Source organism: Clarias gariepinus, chromosome 6 (genome assembly GCF_024256425.1).
Source record: "Clarias gariepinus isolate MV-2021 ecotype Netherlands chromosome 6, CGAR_prim_01v2, whole genome shotgun sequence".
Taxonomy (NCBI): Eukaryota; Metazoa; Chordata; class Actinopteri; order Siluriformes; family Clariidae; genus Clarias; species Clarias gariepinus.
The window spans coordinates 13,584,986-13,605,582 of record NC_071105.1 but is presented as its reverse complement, the minus strand read 5'-3'; the positions used below and the strand labels follow the sequence as shown (position 1 = coordinate 13,605,582).

The 20,597-nt window shown below is 38.0% G+C and overlaps 2 protein-coding genes across 2 annotated transcripts in view; both read left to right on the top strand.

Moving 5' to 3' along the window:
• The first annotated feature begins 205 nt into the window (after positions 1-205).
• klhl30 (kelch-like family member 30) lies at positions 206-5,868 on the top strand. Its single transcript, XM_053499226.1, has 8 exons — positions 206-319; positions 1,637-2,493; positions 2,593-2,776; positions 2,886-2,972; positions 3,479-3,634; positions 4,150-4,338; positions 4,617-4,762; positions 5,446-5,868. The coding sequence occupies exons 2-8, from the start codon at positions 1,720-1,722 to the stop codon at positions 5,689-5,691; spliced, it is 1,782 nt and encodes a 593-aa protein (XP_053355201.1). The 5' UTR covers positions 206-319; positions 1,637-1,719; the 3' UTR covers positions 5,692-5,868.
• Positions 5,869-11,528: 5,660 nt separating this feature from the next.
• crocc2 (ciliary rootlet coiled-coil, rootletin family member 2) overlaps positions 11,529-20,597 on the top strand; it is a 74,926-nt gene continuing 65,857 nt past the window's right edge. Inside the window, exons 1-3 of the mRNA XM_053498219.1 lie at positions 11,529-11,549; positions 12,214-12,361; positions 15,599-15,714. Of these exons, the coding sequence (XP_053354194.1) occupies positions 11,529-11,549; positions 12,214-12,361; positions 15,599-15,714 (285 nt within the window). The remainder of the gene's footprint in view (positions 11,550-12,213; positions 12,362-15,598; positions 15,715-20,597) is intronic.

Genomic DNA, 20,597 nt, shown 5'->3' with positions numbered 1-20,597 from the left:
AGGGTGTTCAGGCTCTCACCTGAATAATTGCTCAGTTAAAGCCGTAGGAAAAACTGTGTAGGTTAGTTGGTGATAAAATTATGATTCAATCAACCAAGCCACCCCAGTTTAAGTGTGTGTATGTGTGTGTGTGTGCGTTTCTCTTTAAAAACAGGTGACCGTTCATTCCAAAGAGTTAAAAATAGTACAGTGGACAGTGAGCATGCTATGAGTCGACAAAAGTGTCTGTGGCACTGATTTTTAAACAAAACTGATTTTAGACTTGTTTTTAGACTGACTTTTAAACAATGTGGGATTTCTCCTTTTATCCAGCCAGGAGGTAAGATGTGATTTTATTATCATAAGATTTTAGTAAGTATTACAACTACAGGACATTCACATAAAGCTAGTTGGGGTCGGTTTCTCAACTTCATGCTAGCTGTTGGCCGCAGCGGAGTAAACAAATACTATACATGCATAAAAAAACATTTAACATGCCACTACTTAAGGTCTATTGGGCCCATTACCATGCAGCTGACGGTTTTAAAGCCATGAGGACTTGAAAATATTACATTATTCATAGTTATTTTTTCTTTCATAAAACAAACCATGCACACAAAACTGTAAGCTGTAGAAGAATGAAAGTTAATCAATTGATTATACTTTATGGCAAGGAAGATGAGCCCAATTGGGCCTGGTGGTAGCATGTGTACATTGTGCACATTGTAGCATATGTACATTTAAATAACTATTTCTTAGAAACCTGAAGTCTATTTAAACGAAAATTGATTGGTTATACCAGTTTCCTTATCTGTAAGCAGCCACTGCAAGGTGATTTGGATAAAAGTGGTTTTCAATTATAAACCAGTAAACTGGTGATACGATCATGGGTGCCCAAAACCAAAACACACAGAAAAAGTCAATGTATATTTGCAAAATTGCTAAAATCCCAATCATATCCAATCAATGGAGCCACCACCCTGCAACCCACATCAGGGAAAGGATCACAGCTAATGTCCTGTTGCCAGACACTGCAGCACACCCTAGAGGTCTTGTGGAGACATGCTCCAAGGGGCCAAAGCTGCCCTGACAGCATGAGGGCAACCTACAAAAAAATGATACTTAAAGTTTTTGCACTTTAATGGAATAGCTTGTCAATGTAGTTATGGTTGGGATTCTTTAACAACATCAGTTTTCATCAGGCATTTTACATGATTAGGACTGAACTATTGTCACAAATTTTTATGTGTAATCTTTGTATTCTTATTTCTAACTTGCCAAGGATGGGCAAAACTAAAAGCTGTGTTTGCAAAAAACTGCTTATACCCCACGGATATTTATTTTTTGAATAGTACCGTCAAAAGTTTTTCTAAGCAAACACATTACCGGTGAACAAAGAAACAGAATTTTAATCAATATTTCAGGACATCTATAATAATTTTTTTTCTACTCTCATACTGGAAGTGCATAGTTAAAAATAGTTAACTATTCATAGTAATAGTAATTCATTCATAACTATAGTTTATTCCTTTGTTGGTTATCTGTGATCCAGAGCAGGATATCATTTCCACTGGTCATAAGACCTTTTAGAAGTTAAATTTACCCCACTGCTTATAAATGCTGAAACATTATAGGTTTCTTGTCTCTTGCTTTGCAGATAAAGATTTCACAGAAGAGTTAATTGAGTTGCAACCCATAAAGACCATTGAACCATTGGTCAGGGGCTCAAGAAGTGTCATCATGGTGCCTAATGTGGATGACCTGGACTTTTGCCTATCGTCTCACTCACAGAGCATGTTGGAGGGACTGCGTTCTCTCTGTTCTCACCCCAATCTCATAGATGTAACCTTAAGTGCAGGTGGACGGGACTTTCCCTGCCACCGGGGCATCCTGGCTCTCTGTAGCCGTTACTTCCACTCTATGTTCTCAGGTGACTTTGTAGAGAGTATAGCTACACGGGTAGAGCTTCATGACGTGGATCCTGATGTGCTTGCCACTTTACTGGACTTTGCTTACACTGGAAAACTCACTATCAATCAGGGAAATGTAGAGGGCCTGATACGCACCTCAAGTCAGCTTCAGTTTCAGACAGTGCGGGCTGTCTGTAGTCGATACCTGCAGCACCAGATAGATGCTAGTAACTGCCTTGGCATACAAGAGTTTGGAGAAATCCATGGGTGTCCTGAGGTGGTGGCTAAAGCCAAAGCATTTCTTTTGGAAAACTTTGAGGCAGTGCAGCAACATGAGGAGTTTCTGCTACTGGAAAAGGATAAGCTAGTGACCTGTTTGATGGATGAAAGCCTGCAGGTGCGGAATGACTGTGCTCGAGCGGAGGCAGCACTTGCATGGGTCAAGCCTTACAGTGACAGCCGTATCTGTCATCTGCCAGAACTGTTACGACTGGCGAGACTATCTCTTCTGCCAGAGTCCTATCTTATAGAACGCTTGCTGAAAGATCCTCTAATCCAGGATTCCCCAGAATGCAAAGAATTGCTTGAGTTTGTTTCCAGGGAGGTTGGTTATCTCTTTGTTTGTCACAGCTATCAAATGCACCTACTGTAATTACATTTCTGTGTCTTTTATAAATCTAATGTGCAGAGTCCTTTCTTTTAGAAAATTAATCTAAAACAAGGTGAGCCAGGACAGAAAAACGCCCAAAATACCCATCACATTCTGCAGGAAGTATTGTTTGTAATGGGTGGCCGGTCACTAGATGACTCTGATGAAGAAGATGGGGAGGAAGAGGGTGAGAATAGGATTCATCCCCGGAACTGTGCTTTCTACAATACAAAGCTTCGTAAGAAAAGGCTTTCTGCTGATTTGTTTAGGCTTAATGATGTCAATAAATATTTAACAATATGACATCTGTAATATACTTTTTTTTCGTTCTTGTCTTCTTTTAACAGAGCAGTGGCATCAGCTACCTGATTTTCCTAACTACAATAAGTGGGGTTATTCTATTGTCTCTTTAAACAATGATGTGTATGTTACAGGTAAGAAGCAATCAGCAATAATTTCATTTAATTACTAATTATTGTTAGAAAAACAGGAATAGCTTTGAGGAGGCATTGAAAGGCAGAAACAGGGAAAAAAATCTAATGTACAGTAAAGGTTTCCTGCAGATATTTGAGTGCTGCATTATATGAATGGAACATCAATTTCATGATGGACTTGGAGAGGATAAAAGAGAATATTCAGCAACTATAATGAAAATTTCTTAGAAAGTCCCATAAGAACTGGAATCACTTAAGAGTTGCTAAACATACTTATAAGAGTTACTAAACATACTTGCTAATGGAACATCTAGCTTTTTAAAGAAGTAGTAAGATATAATATACTGACATTTATCTGCAAATAGCTTATACCTCTAATGCTCATCCTTTTTTTTTCTGGAAATTTAATAAGCTGAAAATACAAAGACAGAATTATTTCCTAAAAGATATTCAGTTCACTTGGGGAAAAAAATACTTTGATGATTTTAAGGTTTTCTTTTTCCCAGGTGGTTCGAGAGGATCCCAGACCAATACCTGGTCGACCAAAGAGACCTGGAAGTATATCACACGTGAAGGCAGGTGGGTTACAGTTACACCAATGTTGAAGCCCAGGACTAACCACACCTCTGCTGCATTAAATGGAGAGATTTATGCCATTGGAGGTAAGAAAGTAATTGAAAGTATCGATTGCAGTTTGTGTGGAAAAGCTAACTTGAACAGAAAATCAGCGCCTTATTTTCTCCTTTCAGGAGCATTCAAATTAAACTGGGACTTTTGATTGTTCAGAATAATGAAAAACGTATAAGAGAGTAAAAACTACCATTATTTCATCATATGATACCTTGCTACACTAATGCACTTATCCCAGTATTTCTTGTCCAGGATCCTCATTCATAGCCAACATGTTTGCATCATTTGAATGTTTTACTGTTAATAAGAGTCTCTTCACCATATTTTGTCTGAAGTCTTCTGTAAATGTCAATTGGGTTTATGCATTAATTTACAAGAAATTTAAATAAAGTCAAAGTCCCAGTTTGACTTGAACAACCATATATACTCATATATATATATATTTTTAAATACTGATTTCTGGTGCCAGAGGACAACTTATTTAATAGATTAACTTAATTAACTTATAATCTATTAAGTGTGTGAAAGTGTTTTGGTACATTTGCAGGCACTGTGATGGACATCGTAGAAGTAGAACACTATGACCCATACAGTGACAGCTGGACTCTGACAGCTCCTGCACTGAAATATGTAACCAACTTTACGGCTACTGCATGTTTAGGGAAGCTGTATGTCATTGGCTCCTGTGCTGTCAAATATAATGCCCTGACTCTACAGTGCTACAACCCTGTCATAGGTAGGTATTACCAAAAACCATACTTGTTTATGTTTTAAACAACAAGTGAAGAACACCGAGACAAGAATCAACATATCATAAGTAAAGCATGCTACCATAAAAAAGGTCTAATAATCCCTTATTTAATTTCTGGTTCCGTACCAATAGTATTGAGTATTGGCTGATAGCAAAACTAATTCAGTACCATATACTGTAATCTATAATAATTATGGTTACAAAAAAAAACTCTATAATTCAACAAATGAATTTTTTGATCTTGGTAATTGAATTTTTTTCAGATGGTTGGAGTGTCATCTGTTCTCCGTTCATCCCAAAGTACCTCTCCTCTCCTCGTTCTGTTTCTATGGATGGGGTCATATATCTAATAGCAGACAACACCAAAAAGGTGTATCTGTATGACCCAGATGCTAACATTTGGCAGAAGGTAAGTTTTTACATTTCATCAATGTCTAATATACTGTAACATAGAAGAATGGAAATTAATGGAATGAATTAATGGAAAAAAAACTTAAAATAGAAAAAGATTCTGTACTAGTCACTGAAAGGATGTAATTCAAGGACAAAGAAAAAAAAACATTGCTGGTCCTTGAGAAAACCCTTAACTGTCAACTGCTAAACTGTAAAACAGTGTTTTCTGTCCCAGTGGAAGTCACTTTGGATAAAAGCCTCTGTCCGATAAAAAAACTCCCCCCAAATCATATTGTATTCTCTTAAATATTATATAGATCACTCACTCACTCATCTTCTATACCGCTTTATACTGTATTTAGGGTCGTGGGGGCCTGGAGCCTATCACAGGAGGCTTAGGGTACAAGGCAGCGTACACCCTGGACAGGGTGCCAATCTATCTCAGGGCACAAACATACACACACTCACACACTCATTTACACATTACGGGCAATTCGGAAACGCCTATTTACCTGGCCGGGAATCAAACTTGGACCCTGGAGGTGCAAGGCGACAGTGCTAACCACTACACCACTGTGCTGCCTATTATATATATTTTTTATTTATTTTTTTTAAAGCTTGCAACAAATAATTTGCTAAACAGCTAAGGATCTTACCACTTTATCTAAACCCTTAGTTTCATCTCTTTGTCCTCCTTAGGTCCAGTTCCTGCACAAACTCCATGAGAATGGAGGCTTGGTGGTTCTAGGAGGACAGCTCTATGTTACTGGGGGGCACTGGAAAGGAATGGAAGGAGATTATGGGGTGGAAGTGGAGGTTTACAACAGAGCATCCAACTCCTGGAGGGTGGAGTGTTTCCTTCCCAGGCTGTGGTACTACAGTGGTTGCTGTTCTGTATTCCTAGAAACGTCCCAGTGGCCTGAGCTCTTTCCTGAAGAGACATAATAGAATGCAGAAACATAAAGCTGTTCTGTAAGATTTCCTGTAATGAACTTAGCCTAGCTAAACTGACGAGGACTTTTCTTTCAGATCCATGAAATAAAATTTCTACTTTTTAAAAAATATATTATTATTTATAAGAAACAGAAGTGTGTTAAGTAAAAGAAATACACCTTAATGCAAATAAAGTAGAAAAATGTTATTGTGAGTTTTTTTCCCTCGAATATATATTTTGACAACAATGACAACAACATGCAGTTGTAATTATAGTGCACAATAAAATATAGAATAAATACAAAAAAAACATGACAAAAGTAAAAAAGAAGAAAAACAGGCAATGCAATAAACACACAACAAATACATGTTCTTGTGTATGCTGTGTGTTAAATTTTACTGCTAGCCCTATAGAGGTCCCAGAGTTATAGGAGGATACATTAAAGGTCTACAATATTAACAACTTCAGATTGATCTAGCCTCTTAGACCATATTTGTCAGCTAGTAATAAAGAGTAGAAGAGTAGTAGAAGTAGTAGAAAGAAACCAGGTTTTGAATTGCTGATGCTACATCATTAAAAACGGAAAAGAATATTTGTAAAATTAAAAATATGTGTGGCTTAATTTAGTCACGCAGTAAGGAAGCTACAAAATAACTTACCAGCTGGTAAAGATGATCGACCAGTTTGACCAGCTGTCTTGTGTTTTATCAGCTGATTGCTGGACACACTAACACTAAGCTGGGCTTTTTAGCAGGGATACTGTTTCCATGTTGCACTTTATAAAACAAAGAGATAAACTAAAGAATCTAAACATTTAAGAAAAAAAAAGAAAAAGTGGCAAGCTCCAGATTTTCCAAGATGTTAAAAAATGTGTATTTCAAAAAAGTGTACTATTTATTTAATTATAGGCTATATAAATAATTATTGCCATATTTTAAGACATCTTTGTGACAGTGTTTTGTACTGTACTGTACATAACTCCATATCACACATTTACTTTATATACAATAAATGTATTACATTGCATATTATTTAATGTAGTTAATCACTGTGCTGTATATAATATATAATGCAGATATATGTACATATGCATAAGGATAATTCCTTTATTTTTTACTATGATCAAACTGAATATTTTAGGTTTAGTCTATGCTTATACCTTATTATTCATTGTTTAAACTAATTTCAGTTACTTTTGGTTAAATATCTTGTCGATTATTAACCTGAATAGCAATGAATACAGACGCGAGTGTGTGTTGCACGTGAACCCCGTGGCGTCTTCGTAACCACGGAAAACGAAAGCTAGCGTTTGAGTATCCTAGCAACCGATCCGGAGCGTTCGGTTTCCATGCCAACCCACGAGCTCCGCCTCGAACTCTGCTGTGATTGCAGTTGCTTTCGAAAGTTTTTTAAAAACTTTGGGTCATTTGTCGTGGGCATCTTTATCTTCGCGTTTGAATGCTAGAGTTTACTTTGCACTTGTGTAAGTTTGTTAAAGATCTTTTTTTCACTGCAGCACGACGTTGTACCAGAGAGCTTCGTGCATTAGGGAGTTGCACGGAGGACTGCGTGAATAGATTGGAGGAAAAAATAATAATAAATCCCGTGCATTAGCTTAACTCTGTGCAAAGGTCATTTCCCACATGAATTTGGAAGGGGAGCAGTCGGCCGGACTGGCGGCTGTGATACAGGTGCGTGCTTTTCCTGCAAGGAGTGCATTCTTGAGCAAATAAACTCAGGTATGTCATTGCACTGGTGCCTGTGTCGTGTGTTCTTGCAAGACAAGAGAGCTTAGCTTAATGACAAAGATGGTGATTTTATGCCAAAATGATTGTAGTGGTTTGTGAAAAAATAACCTTCTTTTTTTCCTTTTTTTTTCTTTCCAAATAATTTTTTTAGTCAATTTAATGATACACCAATAGTCCTTATGGTCTAATACACACTCACAGTCCACTTTACTGTACACCTGCACATTCATGCTGTTATTCAATCAGTTGATGTGGCAGCAGCACAATGGATAACATCATGCAGATACAAGTCAAGGTATCACAGAATGAAGAAAAGGTATGATCTTTGTGACTTTCATAGTGCCAAGGATGTTGGTACCTGAAGGGCTGGTTGGAGTATTTCAGGACCTGCTACTGATCTCTTAGAAATACAAACACAACTAAGTAGTACAGAAAAAATCTGTGAGCGAGGGTATTGTGCATTAAAACACCTAGTTGATAAGAGAGGTAAGAAGAAGATGTCCAGATGATTTTAAACTGCAAGGGACAATATAATAATCTCTAGTTGCTCTTTAGATCCATGGTAAGCAGAACAGCATGCACAAAACACCAGCCTATGGGCTACAACAGCAGAAGACTACAGTAGCTTTTATTTTGTCCATCGAGTACTGAGGCTGTCATGGATACAGATAAATATGAACAGTTGATAATTGGTGATTCACAAAATGAACAGTTGATGATTAGGGGAAAAAAAATTATTGCCTTTTTCCAGTCTTCAGCCATTCAGTTTAAAGGAGTTTGTGAGATTTAGAAAGTTTCAACATCTCTAAATCCCATCTCAGTAGAATACACTTATGAACGATTTTTTATATCTTTTTTTAACAGTTCTCTCCAAAACCACTATCAATTCACCAAAGTAAAGAATGTTTTTTGGAAGAACTGTGTTCACTACATTTAGGGTCCTGCGGTAAGCATTTATACTAACAAGGGTACAGTATACAGTAATACTTTTTATTTTGTGAATGTTATGTTAGAAGTTCATGAAACGTTGTGTACTGAAAGTGAGTTTTAGGTGATAATCATTCATGAAACACAAACAGCCATGAGGTGAATTGCGAATTTATCAAAAACCCTGAGAACCTTTGCCTTCCTTTCAACAACCTTGCTACGCCTGTTGTGAATAGTAAGCTGTTTCGCTCCACTAGTTGCCTTTGAAGAAAATGGTCAGGAAATGTAAAAAGAAGTGTAAAATGATAAAGCTATGTATTACATGCAACGTTATTACCCACAGGTTTTAAAGTTGCGTAAGGTGGCGTGGAGGGTAGCACTGTGGCCTTGCACCTCCATAGTTGAGGGTTCAATTCTGTGTGTGTGTGCAGTTTCCACATTCTTTCCATACTTGGTGAATTTCTTCCTGGTACTTCAGTTTCCTACCACAGTGCAAATACTGTACATGCTAATTGCATGAGCAGGCTAAATCATGTTTACAAATTTGCCCACAGTGTGTGTGTGTGTGTGTATTTTACAGGAACTAGGCAGGCTCAAATGAGTGGTTCATTAACATTTATCTTTTTTCTTTTAACTACCAAATCCTACTGCTAACATATCCCCTGTATAAGTACTAGTTCACTATGCCAGTTTAATAATAATCATTAGTGATAAAAGGTTTGAATCATTTAAGTGACTCAGTTCTTTGAATCTCGTTCATCAAATTTTTGGCGTCATTTAGTTTTTCTTCGTTCCTTTGATCAGAAATAAAATAAAATAAAATGTTGCATTTTCAATAAAAATAATACGTCTCTACACATATTTTGGCTAAAGTTCCAGTAATTAAAATATCACAATGCAGTTAAGGACATATTATAATGAACAGAATGAGTAGCTCATCTCTTATATCTTTCAGTCTGAGTCGTTCATTCTTTTAAATCTATTGCACTGCATAGCGTCTTTTGGAGTCACGTGACAAAGGAACGAACGACTCGGCGTAGAAGAGTCATTGAGAAAGAATTGCTCAATTCTGTTTCCTGTACATAACATATGGAGGTTTTTCAATGATTTGCACATGCGCACCCAGTAGAAAATGAACGAATCACTCTTCGAGACTCCTCGCTCTTTTGAGTCACGTTAAAGATTTGTTCAAAAAGAACGAAACGTTCATGAACGTCCCATCACTAATAACTACTGCTTAATTACCGATCTCACTCAAAGGTTTGGGATCACTTGCAAATTTCTTTGTTTTTGTTCAGTGATTTATTTTCTACATTCTACAACAATACTGGTGATTTTAAAACTGTGAAATAACTCATGGAATTAGGAAATTATGTAACAACAGCAACAACAACAGTCAGTTGTTATTTTAAAATATGGTATTGCAAGAACAATATTCCTGTCACAAAAGCACTTTCAGCAAGACCTCACATTTTATAACGTTATGTCGTCTTAAAAAACATTGACTCCTTAATAATTTCTTTTTTCAAAAGTCTTTCAGAATCGCATCTGAACCATCTGTGGTCTTTTAGTTTTGGCTACAAAGCTAACTACTGTAGCTCCTAACACAAAGCTAAATTTCAAATCGCTCTCCAACCCCTGATTCAAGGATTCAAGGAGCTTTATTGTCATACCAGCACACTTCCATGTTCTGGTACGAAATTAGGACCCAGGTCCCGTTTAAGCCACAGAGATAGCATAGTAGTATAAATATGAGGGTGTAAATATGTATATACATGAATATAAATAAGAGCAGTCAGAGATATATTATGCAGGAATTTAGACATAAACTATACATAGTGTATTGCACATTTTCAGAGGCTGTATTGCACACATTGTATATTCGACTTATAGGGTTATATACTGTATATGTATTGCACCATAGAGTTATATATTACACTAAAAGTTTGATTGTGTTTAATGGGAGAGGACCTACAGAGCACGGCTAGAGTTCAGCAGTCTAATTGCTTCAGGGTAAAAGCTGTTTTTGAGCCTGGTGGTCTTGCACTTAAGGCTCCTCAGCCTTCTGCCCGAGGGAAGAGGTTGAAATAGAGCATGTGCAGGGTGGGTGGAGTCCTTAATAATGCGGAGGGCTCTTCCTCTGCATCTTGCAGTGTACAGTTCGGTGATAGAGGAGAGCCTGCTCCCCACTGTCCTCTGTGCAGCCTTAACTACTCTCTGCAGGGCTTTCCTTTCAGCTACGGTGCTATTGCCATGCCACACAGTGATGTAGGAGCTGATGATGCTTTCAACCGCTCCTTAATAGAAACTCTTCAGAACCAGGCTTCCAAGCCCAGCTCGTTTTAGCCTTCTGAAGAAGTAGAGGCGCTGGTGGGCCTTTTTAATCAGGCCCGAGGTGTTGACGTTCCAGTTTAAGTCCTTAGCTATATGGACGTCTAGATACTTGAAGCTGGAGACCACTTCCACAGCTGCTCCATCAATGTGTAGGGGGAGAGGAGTTCGCTTGTCCTTTCTGAAGTCCACCACCATTTCTTTGGTCTTTTTTACATTGATGCAGAGGTTATTTCCCCTACACCACTGTACCAGTTGTTCTACCTCCTCTCTGTAATAGGATTCATCGTTATCAGTGATGCGTCCCACTACTGCTGTGTCTCTGCAAATTTGACTATATAACAGCTGGAGTGTCTCGCTATGCAGTCATCTGTCAACAGAGTGAACAGGAGGGGGCTCAGCACACAACCTTGAGGCGAGCCTGTGCTGATGGCGATGGTGGAGGAGATGGTGTCATGGATCCTGACAGTTTGAGATCTGTTGGTCAGGAAGTCTAGGACCCAGTTCCCTACTGAAGGGCTTAAGCCAAGAGAGGAAAGCTTTAGAATTAATGTCTGTGGAGAGATGGTGTTGAAGGCAGAGGAAAAGTCCAGGAAAAGCAGGCGGACGTAGGAATTCTTATTCTCCAGGTGTGTAAGGGCTGTGTGGATCACTGATGAGATGGCGTCATCTGCAGAGCGATTTGTCTTGTACGCATACTGATGGGGGTCCACAGTGGCATCGATGGAGGCTTTGATGTGAGTAATGACCAGCCTCTCAAAGCACTTCATGGTTACCGGGTTAGAGCTATGGGGCGGTAATCATTCAGACAAGTCACTGTTGAACACTTTGGGACTGGAACAATGGTGGCAGTCTTCAGGCAGGTAGGAACAGTCCCAGTTGACAAAGTGGTGTTAAATATGTCAGTTAACACTTCTGACAGCTGGTGAGCACAGTCCTTAAGTACCCTTCCTGGTATGTTATCAGGGCCTGCAGCTTTGCGGGGGTTAACTCTAGATCAAGAGCACTACTTGGTGTGTGCATATGTGACAATTTATAGTAGATCCTAGTGCACTATCTGTCCATTTAACGCTTTTTGGGATTCAACTCCAAAACCCAAAATTTAACAAAGCTGATATTCTAAAGTGGAATAAGCGGTAATATAAAGCCAAATGTATGAGATTTAAAGGACTGTCCTCAACCTTCATGTTTTATTCCACTCACCTTTGGGCTACATACAACCAGAAAGAATTTCAAACTACTTTCACTCCTGTTAATTACACTGACTGTCAGTTGCTCCACCAGTCGCGATTAGTTAGTTCCACAGGTTGTGAAAGGATACAGTATGTGATAGAAGAGCTAAGTAACTGTTTAAATAAAACAAACTGAATCATAATTTGCACCCTTGTGTCTATGACTAAATCCAGCAGTACAGCACCCTTATGTGATATTGTTTAAATATGTTATGATTATTATTGGTCCAGAAAGATGTTTGCTCCTTCATGCTGACATCAATATAATTCTGTCTTCTAAATGGTAATGTAACAGAAACTAGAGGAATCTCTGCTCAACCCAGACAGCAGCACAGAGGAGAAGGCCCTTACTGTGGAAAGTGATGATGTGGATTCCTTTTCCACACCAGTTCCTGCCCTCATACGACAGATCATCACCCGAAACCTGGCTGATGGACCTTCGGGTACACTTTATTTCCTTATTTGTTACACAGCACCAGAAAGGATAAAGTAAGAATGTACACTATACAGTCTTATGCAAAAGTTTGGGCACCCCTTGATAAATACCAGATTTTGGTGATTTTTTTATTGAAAAGATGTTAACACAGTCTCTCTTGGAAATGTAAAAAATACACAATATTTTCAGCAAACATTGGTGCATTGTTACTTCTTATGCCATAAATTGAACAAAAATGGAAAATAAAAACATTATTATGGCACTGTGTAAAAGTTTGGTCACCCTAAGAGTTCCAGAGTTTCAGATTCTTTTTACAAGGTTTCAGACCTTAATCAGCTCGTTAGATCTAATGCGTGCCAACAGCTGTCATTATTAAATGCCAATTTCAAAGCTATACAAATACTTGACAGTTCAAACCTTGTGCACCAACTTGGGAACACTCAACAACCATGAGTTCCTTCAAGCCTCTGAAAATGAAAGTTATTGATGCCCACAATGCAGGAGAAGGCTACGTACAAGAAGAGATTTCAGGGGAAATGTGGAGGTCAAGATGAGATCTGGAAGACCAAGAAAAGTCTCAGAGAGAACTGCTCGTATGCTGGTCAGAAAGACAAATCAAAACCCTTATTTGACTGCAAAAAACCTGCAGGAAGATTTAGCAGACTCAGGAGTGGTTGTGCACCGTTCCACAAGATCTTCATGGAGGAGTCAGCAGAAGAAAACCTTACCTGCGTCTCCATCATAAAATCCAACGTCAGAAGTAAGCAACAGAACATCTACAGAAGCCTGATGCGTTTTGGAAACAAGTTCAATTCAATTCAATTTTATTTGTATAGCGCTTTTAACAATTGCCATTGTCGCAAAGCAGCTTTACACAATCAAAAGAATTATTTAGGTCTGTATGAAATGTAAGTGTTCATGAATCAAGATGAGCAGATCGTCCCTGGTGAGCAAGCCGCAGGTGACAGTGGCAAGGAAAAACTCCCTGAGATGGTAATAGAAGGAAACCTTAAAGGGACCAAACTCAACAGGGAACATGCCTCATTTGGGTGAAACAGAAAGCAACAAGTGCTGTGGACTGATGAAGTTAAAATAGACTCTTTGGCCGCAATAAGCAAAGGCATGTTTGGAGAAAAAAAGGAGCAGCATTTCATGAAAAGAACACCTTGCCTATTAAATATGGAACCATTAAGCATGGGAGTGGATCTATCATGCTTTGGGGTTGTGTTGCAGCCAGTAGGATAGGAAACATTGCATGGGTGGAGGGAAGAATTGATTCCACAAAACACAGTGGAACCTCAGATTAGGAGCATAATTCGTTCCGGAAGTGGGCTCGTATTCCAAAACACTCGTAAACCAAATTTAATTTTCCCATTAGAAATAATGGAAACTCAAATTATTTGTTCTACAGCCCCAAAAAATAAATACATAAAAAACATTAATACAAAATATAAAGTAAAAATAAAACAAATTAACCTGCACTATACCTTAAAAAAAGAAATCCTGACATATAAGTGTTTTCATTTCTGCACGCAGGCGCTGTGTATTTGTGTGTGTGTGTGTGTGTGTGTGTGTGTGGGGCTAGAGTAAGTGGAGACTCTTGCTTTCTCATTTTACACAGTAAAACTTTCTCCTCTCGTTTAAATTAAACACACACGCATTAACAGAAAGACTGTTGTTCTCTACTAAATTATTAAAGCTTCTCCTCTTTATTTTTATGTTGCTCGCGACAGCGTAACAGCCCATTAATTCATGTTTGTGCAATGATGAGATGGACAAACTGGTCGATGCCCGTTCTTTTATTTGCTGCATTGTCAAGGTATAGAACAAACTTTCGGGCGGATTCTGCACTTAAATCCAAAAAAAAAAACTACCGAAGAACTAAACTCAGGCTCTATATTCTAGCTTACATCTCGCATTCGCGTTCACACACACCAGACTGCATTACCCACAATGCATCTCGCACTGGACTACACTTCCGTAACAGCTGTCATAAATCAACCTCTTTCTCCCGCTACACTTTTGTCGCAAAAAAGAGCAAGGAACATCGCTAATGACACTCGTGTGAGCACATACTAACGGAATTACTCCTGTAGAGTAAAACAAACAAACAAATAAACTGCACTTTACCTCTAAAAAGAATCACGACAGAGCAGAGTTTCTGTGAGTGTGTGCGTCATAATGTGTGTGCGTGTTTGTGTGTGTGTGTTGTGACGCGGGGGGGGGGGGGGGGGGGGAGGTGCTTCTCACACACACACACAGACATTGGGGCGAGAGAGTGTGTGAACCAGCAGTGTCAAATTACGCGTACACACACACACACACATAGCAATGAGTTGAGGAAGAAAATGGATTTTTAACCTCTGTATTAATAATTTCTTTTGCTATACTCATGCGCGCACGTGTGTTATAAGAAACAGTACACACACTTCTGAACACAAAATATTTTTACAACGTGGTCACAGTGTTATGTTGATTATACCAGTAAGAGACGAGCACTAAGACCCAGCAGGGGAGACGATTACTCACAATTCTGCAGTGCAAGAAAGAGAAAAAACGTTGGCTCAGTTGTGATCACATGACGCTCTGGATCAAACAAGAAGCACATGCGTGATACATGATACGTAAACCAAGACAACGCTTGTTTTTCAAGTCAAAATTAATTAAAAATCTTTGCTCGTCTTGCGGAACACTTGTAAACCGCGTTACTCGTAATCCAAGGTTTTACTGTACCAGCAAATTCTGGAACCATCATCACTCTATTTGTAAAAAAGCTAAAGCTGAAAAGAGGATGGCTTCCACAACAGGACAATGATCGTAAACATATCTCGAAATCCACTATGGAATACCTCAAACAACATAGAAAATTTTGGGGTAGATCTTAAAAGAGCTGTGCATGCAAGCCTTTTGCAAGTAAGAATGGTAAAATAAGAAAAGTACAAGAATTGAAAGTCTTTTAGCTGGCTATAAAAAGCGTTGGCAAGCTGTACTGATTATGTAGGGGGCCCAAACTTTTCGCACAGTACCACAATATTGTTTTAATTTATAGATTTTTTTAATTTATGATATAAAAAGTAACTATGCATCAATGTTTGCAGAAAATATTTTGCATTTTTTTTTTACATTTCTAAGAGAGACTGTGTTAACATCTTTTTAATTAAAAAATCTCTAAAATCTGTTATTCATCAAGGGATGCCCAAACTTTTGCATAAGACTGTATCCTGTGATCTGCTCCTTGTTTCAGCCGCTGCTAGTGAGAACAGTGTACTGGAAGAAAACCGACGTCTAAAGGATCTGCTTTCACAGACCCGTACGGACAGAGAACAGCTGCTCAGCAAGCAGGCTGTTTTAACCAGCAGGGTAAGAACATGTACACATATCCGCATGTACATGTGCAATCAATACTGTATATTCACTTCTTCTGACTTAGAAAAAGCTAAACTACAGTACTGTAAGCAAGTCAGAAGGTAAATAAAGGAAACCTCCCAGGGGCATAGTTATACTTTCTCTTTGTCTATTTTGTCAGGCTGAAATGGTTTTCTGTCTAATACTAAATCCATTATAAATGCTATTTGTATTTGTACTAAAAGCCACTTTCAAGCCAAACTAAATTCACTTATGGAATATGAGTAATTAATCCATGTGTACACCATCCTTTACATTCAAATGCTCTTAAGCTCTTTTTAAGAAATCAAACATGATTATGCTATTATATAAAATAATGAACAACAGGGCAGTGTGATGTCTTGGTCAGAGGTTGTGCAGTGGTGAAGACATGGTAGAGAGAATATAACATGCTGAACACGATATATAAAAGCACAGAGACAGTATGACGTTATGTGTAGTGCAAAGATCCAGTGCATAATGGATGAGCAGTGCAAAATAATTAAAACAGGCAGTGCAGTACAGTACGTATTAATATGTAATCAGTATAAAGAGTATGTATGGATAATGAGGCTGATCAGTAGATACCGAATAGATACAGATGAAATGTACAATTATTGCAGAGACAGCATTATACTGTAGCTTTTGGGCAGTAAGTAAGCAGTGGTTATGAATCATAATCAGCTGTTCAATATGTTAAGTGAATTAGACCAATAGGACAGATTTTGACAATGACACTGCTACAGAGAGACCAAAAATGCAAAGCACTCCATCTTCTTGAAAGAAATTAAACATACTCAACTTCTTTGCCATACCACTTCTGGCAGTTATAATCCACTGACACTGGAGATGCTTTTCAAAAATGCTATAGAAATGTCACTTCACAGTATATGATATAAAATGTATGCCTTGTAAGTTGTTCTCAATGTGAACAATTAACAGTGGTGGACAGTAACAAAGTAAATACGATCCACTATTGTACTAAAGTATTTGTACTTTTCTAAAATATTTGGATTTTGCAGGACTCCATTACATTATTTTACACAAGTAAAATATACTTTTTACTTCACTACATTTATGTGACGTATTGTATCCAATTGTCCAAATTGGAGCACAGGAAGCACGCCAGTCAGCTTACAGCGCAAGCTTTATTTTGGTTGATTTGATTCGACCTGTTGGTTGATCCTGTTAAATCTATAGTACCTGGCAAACACAAAATATTACTCTTACGAGATCAGTGCAACAGTGTACAATATTGAGCACCTGGAAAAATGACGGAAGAAACTCCTGACTCTTACTCACCATTTCAATACCTAAGGCTTAATTAAAGCTTAATGCTTTGCTCCGTTTCCATATGATTACTTCTTAATTTAACTGGCAAACAAATAGAAGCTTTTTGTGTGTCCAAGCTAGTAGTCATTTTCTTTAATAGGTACCCCACAACCTAATATGACAAAATCAGTGCAGACTGAAATGAGTAATCACTTGAAGCTTTATTAATTTCCATTATCTAGCTAGCTATTTCACATTATTGTAGTGTTCCATGCTATCATATTGTAAGTTAGTAAACATTCAGCATTAACTTCAACCTAGGTAATTAAATTCTCACTGAAATGTGTTTTTATAAAAGCAGTATTGTTTTAGAAATAATCTTTTCATATACAGTACCCTGTGATTTGCTTTGCAACTGGAACTACTTTCACAGCTGCTGTTAAATGAAATTATTCAACACCATCAATTAGAATCAACCATTCAAACATTCCACTTAAAAGCATATATAAATTAATAGATATTAATTATCATGTTTAGTTTGGTATTCATCACTGTGGGGCGTTCAGAATAGAGTACTGTAGTTAACAAATTGTGACTTTGCAAAAATGTTTTTTATAAGAAGGTATTCCTTTTAACTTTGACCTGCAAACTTTGATATGCAGGTGTGGTCCTGTGATCTTACACTTGATCCTTTTGCCATTCTGGACAATAAATTATATTAGAATTATATTACAACTTGAATATACATGATGAGTGCAATGGTTTAAACAGAAATTTTAAACATATGTGAAAACAGTACTTGCATTGTATTAAACATGCACTGTATGTCAGCATGTTGTAGGTAAATCATGGATAAGATATGAGATACACGGTAGTAGAAGTGTCATCTAAAAGGCCCATTTATTCTCTTTTATTTAGGGTTGGTCCGTTGAAAATGTTCATTCCTTGTTTATCTCTTTCACATGGTTGCCCCCATGAAAACAGTGGCTGCATTCTCACACTCATCTGCTACAAACTGGGGAGAGGGTGTTCTTAGTCCTGTAGTGTTTAAATAAAATCAAGCTTTCTGTCTCCATGTTCAGTTACGGGTTTGAGAATAGAGAAAAACTCCTCATTAATACACTGAAAAAAAAGGAGCCATATGGATATTATCTGTACTACCCTTTGCCTTTTCACTATTAAGTGCTGTTGATGTGTGTGCCATGTGCATGAAGCAGTGATCAAGGAAACCAGTCACAGAGCTTCTCTGTCAAAAAGGGGGAGTGATGGAGAGTCTCGTGGCTTTGAAATGGAATATGTCCACAGCAAACACTTCACTCTTTCCAAAGTGGGGAAGCCCATTTGGAGGTTTCGATAAACAAACTGAGCAGTAAAAGGCCCTGTGAAAAGAAAAAAAAAAAAAAACTGGGTCGCACTTAACAGAATTTTACTTTAACATAGCAAGGGTGAAATTAAACTCAGTGGGACATGTACGTTTCTGGTTTAAATACAGTTGCAAGCAGTATAATGATCGTAAAAATGATTTATTTGTGTTTCTTTAGAGGATTCGTTCATAAAATTAAGTTTACAGTTCTATATGAAGTAAGTAATTTTTGGTTAACTTCCTGTTATTGATTGATTGTAGGACTAAAGGTAACATTGGCATTATCAAATCTTTTTGGCCTGAATGTGTTGTGATTTTATTTTAATAGTAACTACAAAACTAACTCTTTCACATGAGTATACATTTTAAATGCTCCACATTATATAAAGTTTTTAGTAAACAGATGAAATTGTTGTTTAAGAAAGAAAAATGTCTATTTGGTGATAGACATAAGAATTGAGTCTCCATTGCACTGTAATGGTCAGTAAGACTAGGGGAGGACTTGTACTTGTACAGTTTCTTGCTACTGTAGAATTATAAGCTACTTTTCCTTAGTTCAAGAGAGAAAAGTAATCAATGATTGATTTGAAAATACTGTTTAGGGTTGCTATAACATAAGTGATAACAAAAACTAAGTGTCACAGTGATGTTCCAATGATTTGATTTACTTAAGATTTTTAAGATACTTAAGATAGTGTCTGAAAATGTGAACCGCGATATTCAAGTCAGGTATTAAGTCACACAGGTTAGTATTGCACTATGGCCAATAGAGTGTATTACAGTAGTTGAAATGTATCAGATCTTTAATTTTGGCAAAAATCAGTTGATAAATACCCTCTCTTCCTGATCCTTTAACAGAATTGAGAAAGTTTTAACCTTAAAATAGTTTTACCCAATGTCAAATCAGTAATTAAATTAAACCAATTTTCATGGATGCACTGATAGAATACTGACCAAATTATGTATAAAATGATTACGCCTATTCAGTGACATATTTATCATATAATAGAATCCAACCACAGGGGGCACAATCAAGTGTCTTCTTGTGCCAGTCCTAAGTCTGGATAAGTGCAGAGGGTTGTTGAAGGAAGGGCATCCGACGTAAAACATTTGCCAAATCAAATGATGCAAATCACTAAGAGGACTTCCATACCAGATCGGTCGTGGCCTCGGTGAACAACAACTGCCACCGGTGCTGTTGACCTACAGGGTGTTGGTGGAAATTGGGCTACTGTTGGTCAAAAAAGGAGAGGAGGAAGGCGTGTTCGTAGGCAGAAAGAGAAGAGGAATTGTAAGAGCTTAGGAGTGACAGTGAGGACTTTAAATGTTGTACCTATGACAAGGAAGGCAAGAGATTTGGTTGACATGATGCAAAAAAGGAAGGTGGATATACTGTGTGTCCAAAAGACCAAATGTAAAGGTAGCAAAGCTAGAAGCTTACAGTAGGAGCATGGTGTGGATAGGAAAAAAAAATGGAGTAGGGGTTATCCTGAAAGAGGAGTTGGAATGTTCTAGAGGTGGAAAGAGTATCAGACAGGTTGGTAAGTCTGAAGCTGGAAATTGATGGTGTGATGTGCAATGTTGTTAGTGGTTATGCCCCACAGGTAGGATGTGAATTAGAAGAGAAGGAGAAATTCTAGAGTGAGTTAGCAGTGATGCAGAGCATCCCCAGAGGTGAGAGTGATGATTGGTGCAGATTTGGTGCTGGGGAAGGGAACAGAGGTGATAAGAATGTTATGGGTAGGTTTGGTCTTCAGGGCAGGAACGTAGCAGGACAGATGGTGGTGGAATTTGCAAAGAGGATGGAAATGGCAGTAGTAAATACTTTCTTTCAGAAGAGGCAGGAACATACAGTAGGGTGACATAAGAGCGAAGGCAGAAGCACTCAGGTGGACTACATCTTGTGTCAACGTTGTAATCTGAAAGAGATCAGTGACTGCAAAGTGTTGGTAGGGGAAATTTTAGCCAGACAACACAGGATGGTGGTGTGTAAAATGACATTCATGGTGAGGAAGGTGAAGAGGACAAAGGCAGAGCGGAGGACAAAGTGGTGGAAGTTGAAAAAGGAAGTTTTAAGGGCGGAGTTAAGACAGGCTCTGGCTTGTCAGGAGGTGTTTCCAGTTGACTGGACAACTCCAGCTAAGGTGATCAGGGAGATAGGTAGGAGTTTACTTGGTATACCATCAGGAAAGGGAAAAGTGGACAAGGAGGCTTGGTGGTGGAA

Excerpts from the sequence above, each read along its gene's own strand:
- klhl30 (XM_053499226.1), top strand. The coding sequence starts at position 1,720 with ATGGTGCCTAATGTGGATGACCTGGACTTTTGCCTATCGTCTCACTCA. Across the intron at positions 2,494-2,592 it reads TTGAGTTTGTTTCCAGGGAG|AAAATTAATCTAAAACAAGG; the intron begins GTTGGTTATCTC and ends CCTTTCTTTTAG. Across the intron at positions 2,777-2,885 it reads TTTCTACAATACAAAGCTTC|AGCAGTGGCATCAGCTACCT; the intron begins GTAAGAAAAGGC and ends TTCTTTTAACAG.